Here is a 13,569-nt window from a genome sequence, read left to right as displayed (position 1 = left end):
CAACAGTTATTAAGCACCTCCAATTTCCCTGGCACGGCTCTCAGAACAATGGATAAAGCAGGAAACACAATATTAAAAAAAAAAAAATTCTACCCATTCTCCTGCTGCTTCTGTCCAGCGGGAGAGACAGAGAATAAACAACAGAAGCAAAGTCTGTGGGTACTAGATAGGGCTTTATTTTAGATTGCGTGGTTTGGGAAAGGCTCAGAGAGATATTCGCTGGAACCTGAAGAAGATGAGGGAGTGAGTCCTGTGGGTGTCAAGGGAGATCTTTTCAGGTGAGGGGAACAACATGAGCAAAGGTTTAAAGGCAGGAAGTCATGTGCTGTTTTAGGAGCTATGAGGAAGCCAGTTCCCCGCCAATAGAGAATGTTAGTATATTTCACATGCGTAAAATATGCATTTTTCAGAGCATTGACATTTAAAACTACAAGTGTGTTATGGAAAGTTTCTCTTTAATTCGAGAATATCTGGCCATTGGAAACGAATCCACTGAAAATGGGAACATAAAATCATATAGAAAGTCATGAGAAAAACGAAACCTGATTGGGATTTTTCTTCTTCTTTGAGAAATGAAATAAAGATAAACAAGTAAACAAAATCCAGTGATTCCCTTTTGGTGCTGCTCAGAATGAAGAATGCATTCATTGCCTCTTGACAGTTTTTTGTGGTTATTTCCCTTCAATTTTATAGAACTGCACGGTGTTGCATTTTTCATTTCACACTTGATGTTGTCAGTAGGATCTCAAAAAGGACCAGCTTAGCGGAAGTATTTCAAGGCTTCCCCAATTTCCCCAAGAGCTTCACTGCTTTGCTACTCAAGCCACTCTCTTTTGAAGCACTTATCTCTTTTCTCGTTGATTTCCCCTTCTTCACTTGTGAACTGTCAGTATCTCTTGAAAGGGGGTGGATCCTTTGCCGGATCCTTTTTCTCAGTAGCTTGGTTGGCATTTGTCAATCCTCCATATTCCAAAGTTGGCATTTACACTTTGCAGTAGATTTGCATTGCATTGGCATTTTATTTATAGCTGACAATCAGCAGGGGCCGACCCCACTCCCCAAAAGACATAAGATGCTGAGTTGGTGCCACTGTCATCCAAACGCCAAGTGAGAGTGGGGATTGGTTTCCTGAAGGCTCTGTTCATCTAACAGTTTCTTAGCTTGCCCTGTTATTTTTTTCTATGTAATCACATAACTTGGAGAACACAGATAACAAATAGTTGTATGATGAAGACCCTATGGAAATATTATAAGGTTTTTTTTTTGGTGAATGTCAGGAAATGGTTGTTACATAAATGAACTGGAGGTGATCCCTGCAGGTTGGTCCTTGTATTGTTTATTTCTTCACAGTAGACTAGGACCTGTTAGTTTAAGAGTCAAACTCAATTTTTTACACATCTAATTGTTTTAAATATACTTGAAATAAGCATGTTGTATTAGACATTTAGAGCTCGCTTGCTTTGCATGACCTGCAAAACTGTTCCCAGCGTCTGTTAGCGATAGACCTTGTAGCTTTAAGACTCCAAGCTACAGTGGTGCTTTGGAGCTGTTTGACCTGGAGATTTCCCACCGTTCCGCTCAGTGACATGTAAGTTCCCTCTCCGATTCTTCTCTTTCTGGGGCTCCCTGCCCTCCTTCCCTTCTGGCTAGTGGCCCGCATATAGTTTGGAGGATCTTAGGCTGTGAGGGACTCCTATAGTAACACGCAAACCTATCAAATCTTTGCCCAGGTAAAGCTTTTGCTTGCTACTGCCACCTTGTGGTCGTATCTTTCCCTTGATCAGCCCCCAAATCCCTCAAAACTCATTACAGTGCTGAGACCATTAATCGTCACAAGGTTTAGATTATTGTAGTTTTTAAATAACAAGAGTTAAGAATATCACTAAGCCTAAAAATATTTCTCTAAAACAAACTTAATGAATATTCAAGATATGGATTTTTCTGGGCTTAGATTGTTGTAACAAATAGGATCTAAAATTGGGAAAGGTTTGGACTGAGAACTAGGATTTAGGGACAATTTTACAACTTCTATGTAGGAGAGAGGCAGAACCTCAATAATCTAGCTTTAGGCTTGTGTTTTTGATTCCTACCATCCATTTTTTTCTAACTCGAATTTCCTTTTGGCAGCCACTCCCTGCTAACCCCTCCCCTGTGGTTCAGATGGGGTTAATTTTACCTAGTGCAGGATGGTCATTGATGGGCCAAACCATTGAGCATTGTCCTTTCACCTACCTCGGCCACAGTTTTAGGTCCAAGGTTGAATACTCAGTCAAGTTTAACCAATGAAAACCTGGCTCCAGAATTTTGTTCTGGAGTCAAGAGCAAAATCTTGAGAGAGTCTTACTTTTCCTTTGTTGATGAGCATGCGAGATCTGGAGCTGTTGCAGCCACACTGTGACCACGAGAGGAGAGCCTGTCAGTGCACAAAACCCGCATATGTGAGAGCTGAACAGAGTCAAGTGCCTAGGGACCTGGAGGCATCCTTTAAACCTTTGTGATGAGTCGATTCTAAAGCTGGCCCTACTTCTAGACATTTAAGTAGATATGAACCAGAAGGGGGTTATTTCTTTGGTCAACTACAATCATAGAAAATTTCAGAGAATTTGTCAGGTGTACACTGATGTCCTTGGAACCCAAAGTGTCAAAGGTTGAATGTTCTCTACAGTTTGCCCCATCTTGGGATATGAGAGGAATTTCCTGCCAAGGAAAAAGAGTAAGATGAGAGGAATCCTATCTGGAGAGGAAGTGGTTGGGGTCCTGCATGGAGACTCAGAGCAGTTTCAAAGGACAAGCACATCTCATAGGGAGGGGGCTTGATGCCTAAGCGTATGGTCCCTGGGGAGCATGCAGCAGTTCATGGTGAGAAAAACCCTAATGGTAGCACTGATCCGTTTCTTTGTCCCAGGTGTTTTTCTAAGCACTTTATAGTCAGTGATTCACTTAACCTTCATAATAACAACATTATAGGTAGATATTCTTATCACACGCATTTTGTAGATGAGGAAACCAACTCACAGATGTTCAGTGATTTATCCAAACTCTTAAAACTGGTTCGTCGTCATCCTCACTAACTCCACCATCTCCCTGACCTTTGTCCCTGGAGCATCCAGCTTTCCTAGGCAGGCAGGAATGTCTGGTATTTCACAACCATCCAGAGCAAAGATAATTAGAATATATTTCTCTTGGGGAAGAGTCAGGGGAAAGGAAAATTAAGGCGTTTGGGATTAACATATACACATTGCTGTATTTGAAATGGATAGCCAGCAAGTACCTACTGTATAGCGCAGGAAGCTCTGCTCCATATTATGTAATAACCTAAATTGGAAAACGATTTGAAAAGGCATACATACATGTATATGTATAAGTGAATCACTTTGCTGTACGCCCGAAACTAACACAACATTGTTAACCAACTGTATTCCAATATAAAATAAAAAAAAATTAAAAAGAATATACTGCTCTTTATTTTGTAAGTTTGTTTTATTAATGTGTCAGCATCTGTTTACCCAGGCAACTGAGTTTCTTAATTTCCTCCTTTACTCACAGAAAGTCATATAATGCAATATATCCATGTATGTCGCACTTCCTCTATGCCAGCACTTTATACTGTATTATCTCTCTGCCCGTGTATCAGTGTTATGACATGGTCACTGTATTCATTTCCTAGGGCTGCCCCAACAAGCTGGGGGGCTTGAAACAACGGATGTATGCTATCTCACAGCTTAGGAGGCTGGAGGTCCGCAATCAAGGTGTCAGGAGTGCTGGTTCTCTCTGGAGGCTCTTAAGGAGAATCCACTCCCTGCCCTTCTCCTGGCTTCTGGTGGGTTGTCCACCATTCTTGGTGTTTGTTGGCTTGTGGACAGATCACTCCAATCTCTCCCCTTGTCTTCAGATTGCCTTCTTTCCTGTATCTCTGTCTTCTCCTTTTTGTTCCCTTATAAAGACACCACTCATTGGTTCAGGCCCATCCTAAATCCAGGGGGGTGTCTTCTTGAGATCCTTTGACTAATTATATCAGTGAAGATGCTATTTTCAGATCAGGTCACATTTTGAGGTTCTGGGTGGATCTGAACGTTTGAGGGACCCTATTCAACCCACCACACCCATCCTTTGTTTTTCCTGAGAGAGGAGGAACCTCAGCATGACAGATAAAGTGAACAGCAGGGGTAGGACCCAACCTGGATTGCCTGGAGTGAACACTGGCTCTTGTATCTCAGGTGTAGTTGCCAGAGGGGCAGACTGGATCCCGCTTCCATGGTGGAATCGGCTTTCCATTGCAGTCCTTTTCTGTAGTCTTCCGGTGTCACAGATTTTCATTTGTGAACCTGAAATAACAATCCCCATTCATAGTGCTCTTAGGAGATGAAACGTTCAGACAGGTGAAGCACAAGACAGTTTAGGTAAAGCTCCTGGAAAAGAGTCTGACCCATGGGCGTGGCCTCAGGAAATCCTAGCTATTACAATTCAACACAATTTCTGAGCAGTGTCAGGGTGCGTGCAGCTCCTAGTATTGTGCCTCCATTGGTATTTGGAGAGGAGGACAGTTTAAACAGGAGGACAGTATTGTCCATAGATGGTTTTGACTTCAAAGTTGCAGCCATTTATGCTTTTGAATGGTCATTGGTTCAGTTTCCTTGTGAGCACTTTCCTTGTTGTGAGTTGCTTGGCTAACTGTAAAGTTAGTAAGTGCACTTCTCTGAATATTTTGGCTGGTGAGTTTCCAATAACCAGAATGTGTGCATCTTTTGTTGTCCAAGTACTCATCTTCCGTATCTTCTAGGGCTAAGGCAGAACATGACATTTCTCTGTGCTGCCCATACCCACATAAATTTGCCTGTCTTGTGATAGCTCAATGGGAGCATAAGTCCTACCCTCACAGGTGGTATAGGAATTACATGCATTAGTGATGAAAGGTATCAGACAGCCTGGCATATGGAAGGTGCCCAAGATATTTTGGCATTTGTTAGTAAGTCTTTTTCTACGGTATGATGGGGCAGGTGGTAGACGAGCCATTCCCCGGTCTGTACCAAAACCATTGGATACTCACTGGTGTGGACTGAGCTTTGTCCATCTTTGTATTTCCTGGTGCTTCATATATATCACCTGGATCTCAAGACAGTCTCCTTAATATTAGAGGACTGGGTGGATAATCTGTGGTAGAAACTTGTTTCATGGCATTGATGATTTCAGAGTTCTCAAATCATGTCTTCTCAAGCAGACAGAGAGATTTGACTTACACACAACCACAGCCAGAGACACTCACTGAAGCTTTGATGTGCAGAGCTTGGTCATGCAGACATGATCATGCCTAGTTGAATGCCTAGTTGGTTGACCTTAGTCTCTAGTCCCTCCAGAGGTTCAAGTTGATACCATATGACCCAGGGCTCCCAGGTAAACAAAGATACTCTAATCAGATAGAACACCACAAGGGCTTAGAGGTCACCTCCTAAGAGCTGAGGGCAAAGACTCATCTTCTCTTTGGGCAAAGTTCATCCACTGTGTGGACAACCAAACCATTGAAGTGGATGGCTTAAGTATAAGACACAAACACTTAGATGTGCTCACCAGGCCAGTCTTCTTCTGCCCTACAAGGTGGCAGATGCTGTGGGCTGGAGAGACCTAGCAGAACGCGATGGGGAGGCTATGGGTCTCTGCCCTCTCTTGTCTCTGCTGGGTGGAGTCTGGCCTGCAGTCCAGGGGTCTCTCTTGCTTGTCCATAGCTGCTGCATTGCCGCCTGTCATTGGGCCAACAGGGAGGAAAGCTCGTCTGGACTCCGAGGCTCTTCCCCATCATAGACAAGGTCAAAGTCTCAGGTTACACTGTGTCCTGGACACCTCGAGGGGTGGTGGAGGTTTGGGGGAGAAGCCCCTAGGTGTGTCCAGGGTGGCAATGGTCTAACTCATCTTGGGAACTCCCACTGAGCTTGCACAGTGGAGAAGTCATGTCCAAGAGTGAAAGTTCTCCATGGCCTTGACTTGCATTCCTGTTAGCAACATGAAGTCTGCTTGCTTTGTTTGGAACTTTATACTGAATGGTTGAGAGTGAAAGTGTTAGTCACTCAGTCGTGTCCAACTCTTTGCGACCCCATGAACTGTAGCTTGCCAGGGTCCTCTGTCCATGGAATTCTCCAGGCAGGAATACTGGAATGGGGTTGTCATTCTCTTCTCCAGGGGATCTTGCTGACCCAGGGATTGAAACCGGCTCTTCTGCATTGCAGGCAGATTCTTTACCAAATGAATGATTATGAGTGTACGTAAGAGTCTACATGGAACAAACAGAAAACTACATATGTGTGAGCACAGCTGGGTGGATTCTCACAACCTGTAGTGCAGTCAGCACCCAAAAGAAGAAACAAACATTGTCGGTGCTCCCGAAGCCCCCCGGGGGAACCCGTCCAGCTGTTTGCTCCAAAGGGTAACAGATGCTAACGTCAGCCTCACAGATGAGTTTAACGGTTTCAAAATTTCTATAAATGAGATTATACAGTGTGTGCTTTTTGACACCTGGCATCTGCCACTCAACCTCCAAATATAGGAGGTTCATCCATGTAGTTTTAAAAAAATTGATTTTAATTTGTTTTAATAAATATTAAGTTGATATCTGTTTGGAGATGTCAATTAGTATACACAGATTTATCCTAAATTGTTCTAATAAATTCCTAAATTTATTTTTACTTTTGATTGGGGTATAGTTGGTTTGTGGAATCTAAAAAAAAAAAAGGCTACAAATGAATATATCTACAAAACAGAAATACAGATTTCGATAATAAACTTATGGTTACAAGGGAGTAAAAGGTGGGGGAGATAAATTGGAAGACATACACCCGTGTGCTAAGTCACTTCAGTTGTGTCTGACTCTTTGCGACCCTATGAACTGTAGCCCTCCAGATCCCTCTCTGTCCATGGGATTCTCCAGGCCAGAATACTGGAGTGGGTTGCCATGCCCTCCTCCAGGGAATCTTCCTGACTCAGAGATCAAACCCACATCTCTTATGTCTCCTGCATTGGCAGGCAGGTTCTTTACCACTAGCGCCACCTAAGAAGCCCTGGCACATACACACTACTGTATATAAAATAGATAACTAATAAGGACCTACTGTATGGCACAGGGAACTCTACTCAGTACTCTGTAATGACATATACTGGAAAATAATCTAATAAAAGGGGGGAATATATGTATAACTGATTTACTTTGCTGTACGCCTGAAACTAACACAGCATCTATGTAGTTTTGTGTGGTACTACACTGTTCATTCTTGGTATTTCTGTCTTATTCCATTGGGTGACTATATTTTAGTAGTTCTGCTTTTGATGGACAGTGTAGGCTGTTTCCCTACTGGGTTTAATATGACAGCGCTGCCGTGAACTTTCTTGTACAGGTCTTTTGGGGAAACAAATGCCAGCATCTCTGTTGCTCATATGCCTCTTGCCTGGAAAATCCCATGGGCGGAGGAGCCTGGTAGGCTGCAGTCCATGGGATCGCGAAGATTTGGACACGACTGAGCGACTTCACTTTCACTTTTCACTTTCATGCACTGGAGAAGGAAATGGCAACCCACCCCAGTGTTCTTGCCTGGAGAATCCCAGGGATGGGGGAGCCTGGTGGGCTGCCGTCTATGGGGTCGCAGAGTCGGACACGACTGAAGCGACTTAGCAGCAGCAGCAGCAGCAGCAGCAGCAGCAGCTATGAGTGAACGTGCTGTAGAGTCTGCAGAAAGTCCTGGAGCACATGAGGAGGTGCCCTTGACAGTGGCGGGTGAGAAATGCCCAGTGAGACTGGCATTCTTTCCCACAGAGCCTCTGCAGCTGGCACAGCCCCTGCAGCCTCTCAGACCCTTCTACTTTATGAGAACCCTTCTTCATCCACCCCCAGGGAAGAACCGGCCCCCAGATCCTATCCATGCCTGCCAGACACATCTGTTTTGTCTCCATCCTGCAGGGCCCCTGAAGAAGAAAGTGATCTGGTTCCTAACACACCAATCAAACAGAAAATTAACATATGTGGCAGAATGCTGGAGCTCCTACTTCAGGGCACTTATAAAGATAACAAGACACTTAGTTTTTGAAGGAAAGCCATTTACTGGCACTCTTTCTTGCATCTCGCAGAGGAAAGGGGAGATCGGTTCTAGCTCCCTGTTTTGGCTCTCTGTTTTGAACTAAGATGGTCATATATATATATTTTTCCACCTGACAGAATTAAGGCAGCAGCCGGTGTGAAAATAACTGCAGTGAGAGTCAGCAGTGAGGACCAGTGGGCAGTCCAGGAAGAAATAGATAACGACAGCGTTCAGACCACGGCCACCCTCACATGCGTGGGCCATCACCCGGACACACAGAGCAGGTAAGCGCTGGGATCCTCAAGGTACCTCAGCAGCCGTTTGTTGGGGATGGCTGCAGACGCTGATAGCAAAATAATGTGTGTATAAATAAAGCAATGCCTCTGCATTTAATGGGCGATGTGTTCTTTTGAGCTCATCAGCACAGCTCCGTCCTGCAGCTTCTGAATGGGTCCATTATGGGATGTGATGCTGGCTGAAGGCTTTATCCTTTATGCTCTTTATACATCAATGACCTGATTAGGTTGGCAATCTCAAAAATTACCTGCACTCACATTTGTCATGGTGCACGGTTTGATAACCATTATTTTAAAATTTTATTATTGTTACTGTTGGCAGCGAAGAACTGAAGAATGAAATGGGTAAAATAGAAATGATTCAAGAGGCAAGTGGGAAAAGTACTTTTTTAATGAGCGAATGTAGGGTGGCTCTAAGCTGTCTGGTAATTGTCTCTTAGTGCTTAAAGGTGGTTGTTTTGCAGACATCACACCCGGGTATTGGCATATGGGCTCAGAATGTGAAGTTAGGTCAACTTCACGTCGTTGGCGGATCTTCTCCAGCTCGGATACCACCCTTGGGTTTATGGTGCTGAGCTCACCTGGGAGGCAGAGGGAGGTCATTGCTAATAATATTGCATTGGGGCTCCCAACAAGCAGAATGAGCTCAGGCCTGTTGCAATAGCCTTTTCTACGATCTCTTTGCCTGTCTTCTCTTCTCTTTTGACTGAGCAGTGCTGGCTATGCCATACTCCCATTTTATTTTTCCCAAATATTTATCTATTTTTGGCTGGATTATTTTGGCTTAGTTGCAGCCTGAGGGCTTCTCTCTAATTGTGGTGCACAGACTCAGTAGTTGCAATGTGCAGACTTAGTTGCCCTGCAGCATGTGGGATCTTAGTTCTCTGACCAGGTATTGAACCTGAGTCCCCTGGATTGCAAGGTGGATTCTTAATTACTGGACCACCAGGGGAGTCTTCCTACCCATTTTAAAGCCATTAATAGCTCCCCCTTCAGCCAGGATGAGACCTAACTTCTCAGGTTGGCAAAGAGCCCCTTTCTGATCTCTTACTTACCACCTTCTATCGTCATAACCTGTTCTCTTTTCTTTAGTTCTTGTTTTTGTGTTTTTGGCTTTTTGGCTGTACCGTGGGGCATGTGGGATCTTAGTTCCCTAACCAGGAATTGAACCCACACGCCCTGCAGTGGAAGTGCAGAGACTTAACCACAGGACTGCCAGAGAAGTCTCTCTTTCCTTGTTTTTAAACGCTTTGAGGTTCATGATGTTGGGCACTGAAGGAGCACTTGGTGAATGAATGAGGGGGTCGGTGGTGGGAGCATGAGAAATGGAGAGATTGGGTGGAATTTGCCTTTTCCAGTGGGTTTCTAGGCTGAGTGCTGTTTCATCTTGGGCAACCTCAGCCAACCTCAGCTAGAACTCAGTTCTGACTGCTTTTGAAGATCTCTTTCAAAAGGAAAGAGAGATTCAGGTTGAGTGACCAAAAAGCCTTCTATTAAGGGTATTGACCAGGGGATCTGGGTCCTGGGTGCCTCTCACTCCCAAATCAACATTCTGGATATTGTCCTTTACATCCCTTGACAGAACTTTAGTCTGAGACCTCAGTTGACCCATGATTTCCCTGGAAATCTCTACTTGCTATCTGAACACCCCCGAATCCTGCATTGATACATGAAGAGAGCTTAGGATTTACGTATTTGGGCTCAGCTGCAAGTGCTAGAATTCCCACCTAAAATGGCTGCTACAGTAGGGTTTTGTGATCTCATGTGACAAGAAATTCGGAGGTGGGTGTTTCCGTGGTTGATTAATCTCGCAGCACAGTTGTGTTGCCCGGGGCTGTGCTCTGTCTTTCCACTGGATCATGCCCAGTTTGTTGGCTGTCATCCTCCAGCTTGTTTCCTCGTGGCTGCAAGATGGCTGCAGCAGTTCCAGACATCACAAACTTATCTAGTTGTATACAAAGACTGGAAGGGAGGGGGGCTTCTCCTCATGTATCTTTTTTTGCTGGGAGAGAAGACCTTTCCAACTGGAAAGATGATTTCCCCTTCAAGTCTTCCTTTTAGATATCATCAGTAAGCACTGGGTTCCATGCCTTTGCTCAAGAATTAGCACAGTCTGGGAAAGTGAATATTTGCTGTTATTTTCAGGCTTTGCACTGGGAGAAGGTCTTTGCTATCAGGGAAGAAGCGTGGTCAACTAGCAGTGTTCGGCACACTCTTTATTTATTTATTTATTTTTTCCCTGTATTTATTTATTTATTAATTTTTTAAAATAGTTTTTTATTTTTTTTAATTTTAAAATCTTTAATTCTTACATGTGTTCCCAAACATGAACCCCCCTCCCACCTCCCTCCCCATAACATCTCTGTGGGTCATCCCCATGCACCAGCCCCAAGCATGCTGTATCCTGCGTCAGACATAGACTGGCGATTCAATTCTTACATGATAGTATACATGATAGAATGCCATTCTCCCAAATCATCCCACCCTCTCCCTCTCCCTCTGAGTCCAAAAGTCCGTTATACACAGCTGTCTTTTTTCCTGTCTTGCATACAGGGTTGTCATTGCCATTTTTCTAAATTCCATATATATGTGTTAGTATACTGTATTGGTGTTTTTCTTTCTGGCTTACTTCACTCTGTATAATCGGCTCCAGTTTCATCCATCTCATCAGAACTGATTCAAATGAATTCTTTTTAACGGCTGAGTAATACTCCATTGTGTATATGTACCACAGCTTTCTTATCCATTCATCTGCTGATGGACATCTAGGTTGTTTCCATGTCCTGGCTATTATAAACAGTGCTGCGATGAACATTGGGGTACATGTGTCTCTTTCAATTCTGGTTTCCTCGGTGTGTATGCCCAGCAGTGGGATTGCTGGGTCATAATGGAGTTCTATTTGCAATTTTTTAAGGAATCTCCACACTGTTCTCCATAGTGGCTGTACTAGTTTGCATTCCCACCAGCAGTGTAGGAGGGTTCCCTTTTCTCCACACCCTCTCCAGCATTTATTGCTTGCAGATTTTTGGATCGCAGCCATTCTGACTGGTGTCAGCACACTCTTTAAAAGTGGGACCTGTCAAGGATTGTGGTTTGATGTCTGCTTTGACTCCACTGGATGGCTTGCTCTTTATTGCTGGGGTGTTTATCAGGTGGGCTTTGACTGATACCCTTAGGTACTGCATAAATGAAGTCCAAGCAAAAAGGGCTCCTAGGAGCACGTGGAAATGTTCAAGGCGGGGAAACCTATAGGTTTCTCCCAGAACCAAGAGTGTCTGGATGCAGTATCCCTAGCAACCTGTCTCCTTGTCTTTCCTCTGGGTTGGTTCCATCTCCAGCAGGCTCTCCCCGCTGGTGGCAAGCTGACCACCAGCAGCTCCCAGCATCCATCCTGCTGGCTTGGTCTCCTCAGGGAGAACATGCTCTGTCCCATGGTGTCCAGCACAAGTCTTGGGGCTGCTCATCATTGGCTCTGCTTGGAATAACGTGGATCTCGTACTCACCCTGAACCAATCACTGCAGCCAGTTGTAAAAGTAGGGGATGGCTGGACCCACCCGAACGACCTGGACTTCAAGTATGAGAGAGGGTTCTTGGGGCAAAACAGGAGGGTAGAAACAGGACGTGGCTAGGAAGTCCTGCTTGGACCCTCCTGCTGGGTTGGAGCAGCCCCAGTGGGCTGCCTGGACGTGCACCCTCAGAAATTACTGTGTGGGTCTCAAATGACATTCTCCATGGTTTATGCACATGGAATTGATTTGGTCGAAACATTGGACTGATCAAGTGCTGATGTTTTAAATTGAAGGACAAGCACAGGCTGCGGTTATCACTTTTGGTTTTCAGAGAATCAATTCTGCATTCTCTTTAGAAGAGATTTATAAAGTTACAAGAGTGAAAAAGCCCTTTCATAACCAGAGTTATGTAATTATCAGGCATTCTGACGCCCTCTTCTTCTCTTTCTTCACTTTCTGTTTTTGACCTCCCTGGGGATGTTAGAAGGACAAGGACTGTTGCTTTGGCGTGACAATTTATGCTTATCTAATATCCTTCTAAAATCCATTCCATAATCTAAATAAATAATTGCTTCTTTTTATACTTTTTTTTTTTGGTGAATTGTGAGATCAAATGAGGTGTGAAATACAAGCTCATGGACCGTATTTGCCGGGCTAACAAAGTGAATCTATGAATATATCCCTAAATGAAACATCCCACTGAAAGCTGTAATCTCTGAATTGTGACAACCTTGGGCGGAATAGGGTTTTTAACAGAATAGAATGCACACACTGCCTGAAGTTCTGTGATAAGAATTAAATATGTGTCATATGGGAAGATTCGATGGGCTCAGTAAAGGTCTTCATTTAAAATATTTTAATGAACACTCATTGTGAGGAAATGTGAGTAATAAAGATGGAAACCACAAGATAAACAGTTGCATTGTCCAAAGAGGAGAAAAGAAGTTAGAAAAATAAGCAAATTTGAAAGTGTTCAGAACAGATAAAGCAGACCCAAGGGAAAGGAAAGCTGGATGAAATGGACTCTTGGTATGGAGACAATGTGCAGCCAGCTAGGTTGAGGTGAGATTGTTTCTTCAGTGGTTTCCATCGGACTGTTGGGACCCAAACATTGGAGAAAATAGGCTGCCACTTTTTGTATGGTCAGAAACCACATTGCAGAGCTCATCCTCCTCTAAAAGTTGGGACAGAGACAAGTTCTTGGGAGTGCCCCATGGAAACAGGAGTCTCCATAGGAAAGAAGCCAAACCCTAAAATAGATGTCTTGAAAGAAATAGACGCACCTCAGTTCAGTTCAGTTCAGTTCAGTCGCTCGGTCATGTCTGACTCTGCGACCCCATGAATCGCAGCACGCCAGGCCTCCCTGTCCATCATCAGCTCCCAGAGTTCACTCAGACTCACGTCCATCGAGTGGGTGATGCCATCCAGCCATCTCATCCTCCGTCGTCCCCTTCTCCTCCTGCCCCCAATCCCTCCCAGCATCAGGGTCTTTTCCAATGAGTCAACTCTTCACATGAGGTGGCCGAAGTACTGGAGCTTCAGCTTCAGCATCATTCCTTCCAAAGAACACCCAGGACTGATCTCCTTCAGAATGGACTGGTTGGATCTCCTTGCAGTCCAAGGGACTCTCAAGAGTCTTCTCCAACACCACAGTTCAAAAGCATCAATTCTTCAGTGCTCAGCCTTCTTCACAGTCCAACTCTCAC

At 44.3% G+C, this 13,569-nt stretch overlaps 1 protein-coding gene across 1 annotated transcript in view; it reads left to right on the top strand.

The window, feature by feature from the left end:
- Nucleotides 1–13,569, top strand: part of TMEM132B (transmembrane protein 132B) — a 233,384-nt gene that overhangs the window by 49,400 nt on the left and 170,415 nt on the right. Inside the window, exon 2 of the mRNA XM_052654934.1 lies at nt 8,195–8,341. Within this exon, the coding sequence (XP_052510894.1) occupies nt 8,195–8,341 (147 nt within the window). The remainder of the gene's footprint in view (nt 1–8,194; nt 8,342–13,569) is intronic.

Source organism: Budorcas taxicolor, chromosome 17 (genome assembly GCF_023091745.1).
Source record: "Budorcas taxicolor isolate Tak-1 chromosome 17, Takin1.1, whole genome shotgun sequence".
Lineage (NCBI taxonomy): Eukaryota > Metazoa > Chordata > Mammalia > Artiodactyla > Bovidae > Budorcas > Budorcas taxicolor.
The sequence above is the reverse complement of the archived record's forward strand: the minus strand, read 5'-3'. Positions and strand labels throughout refer to the sequence as shown.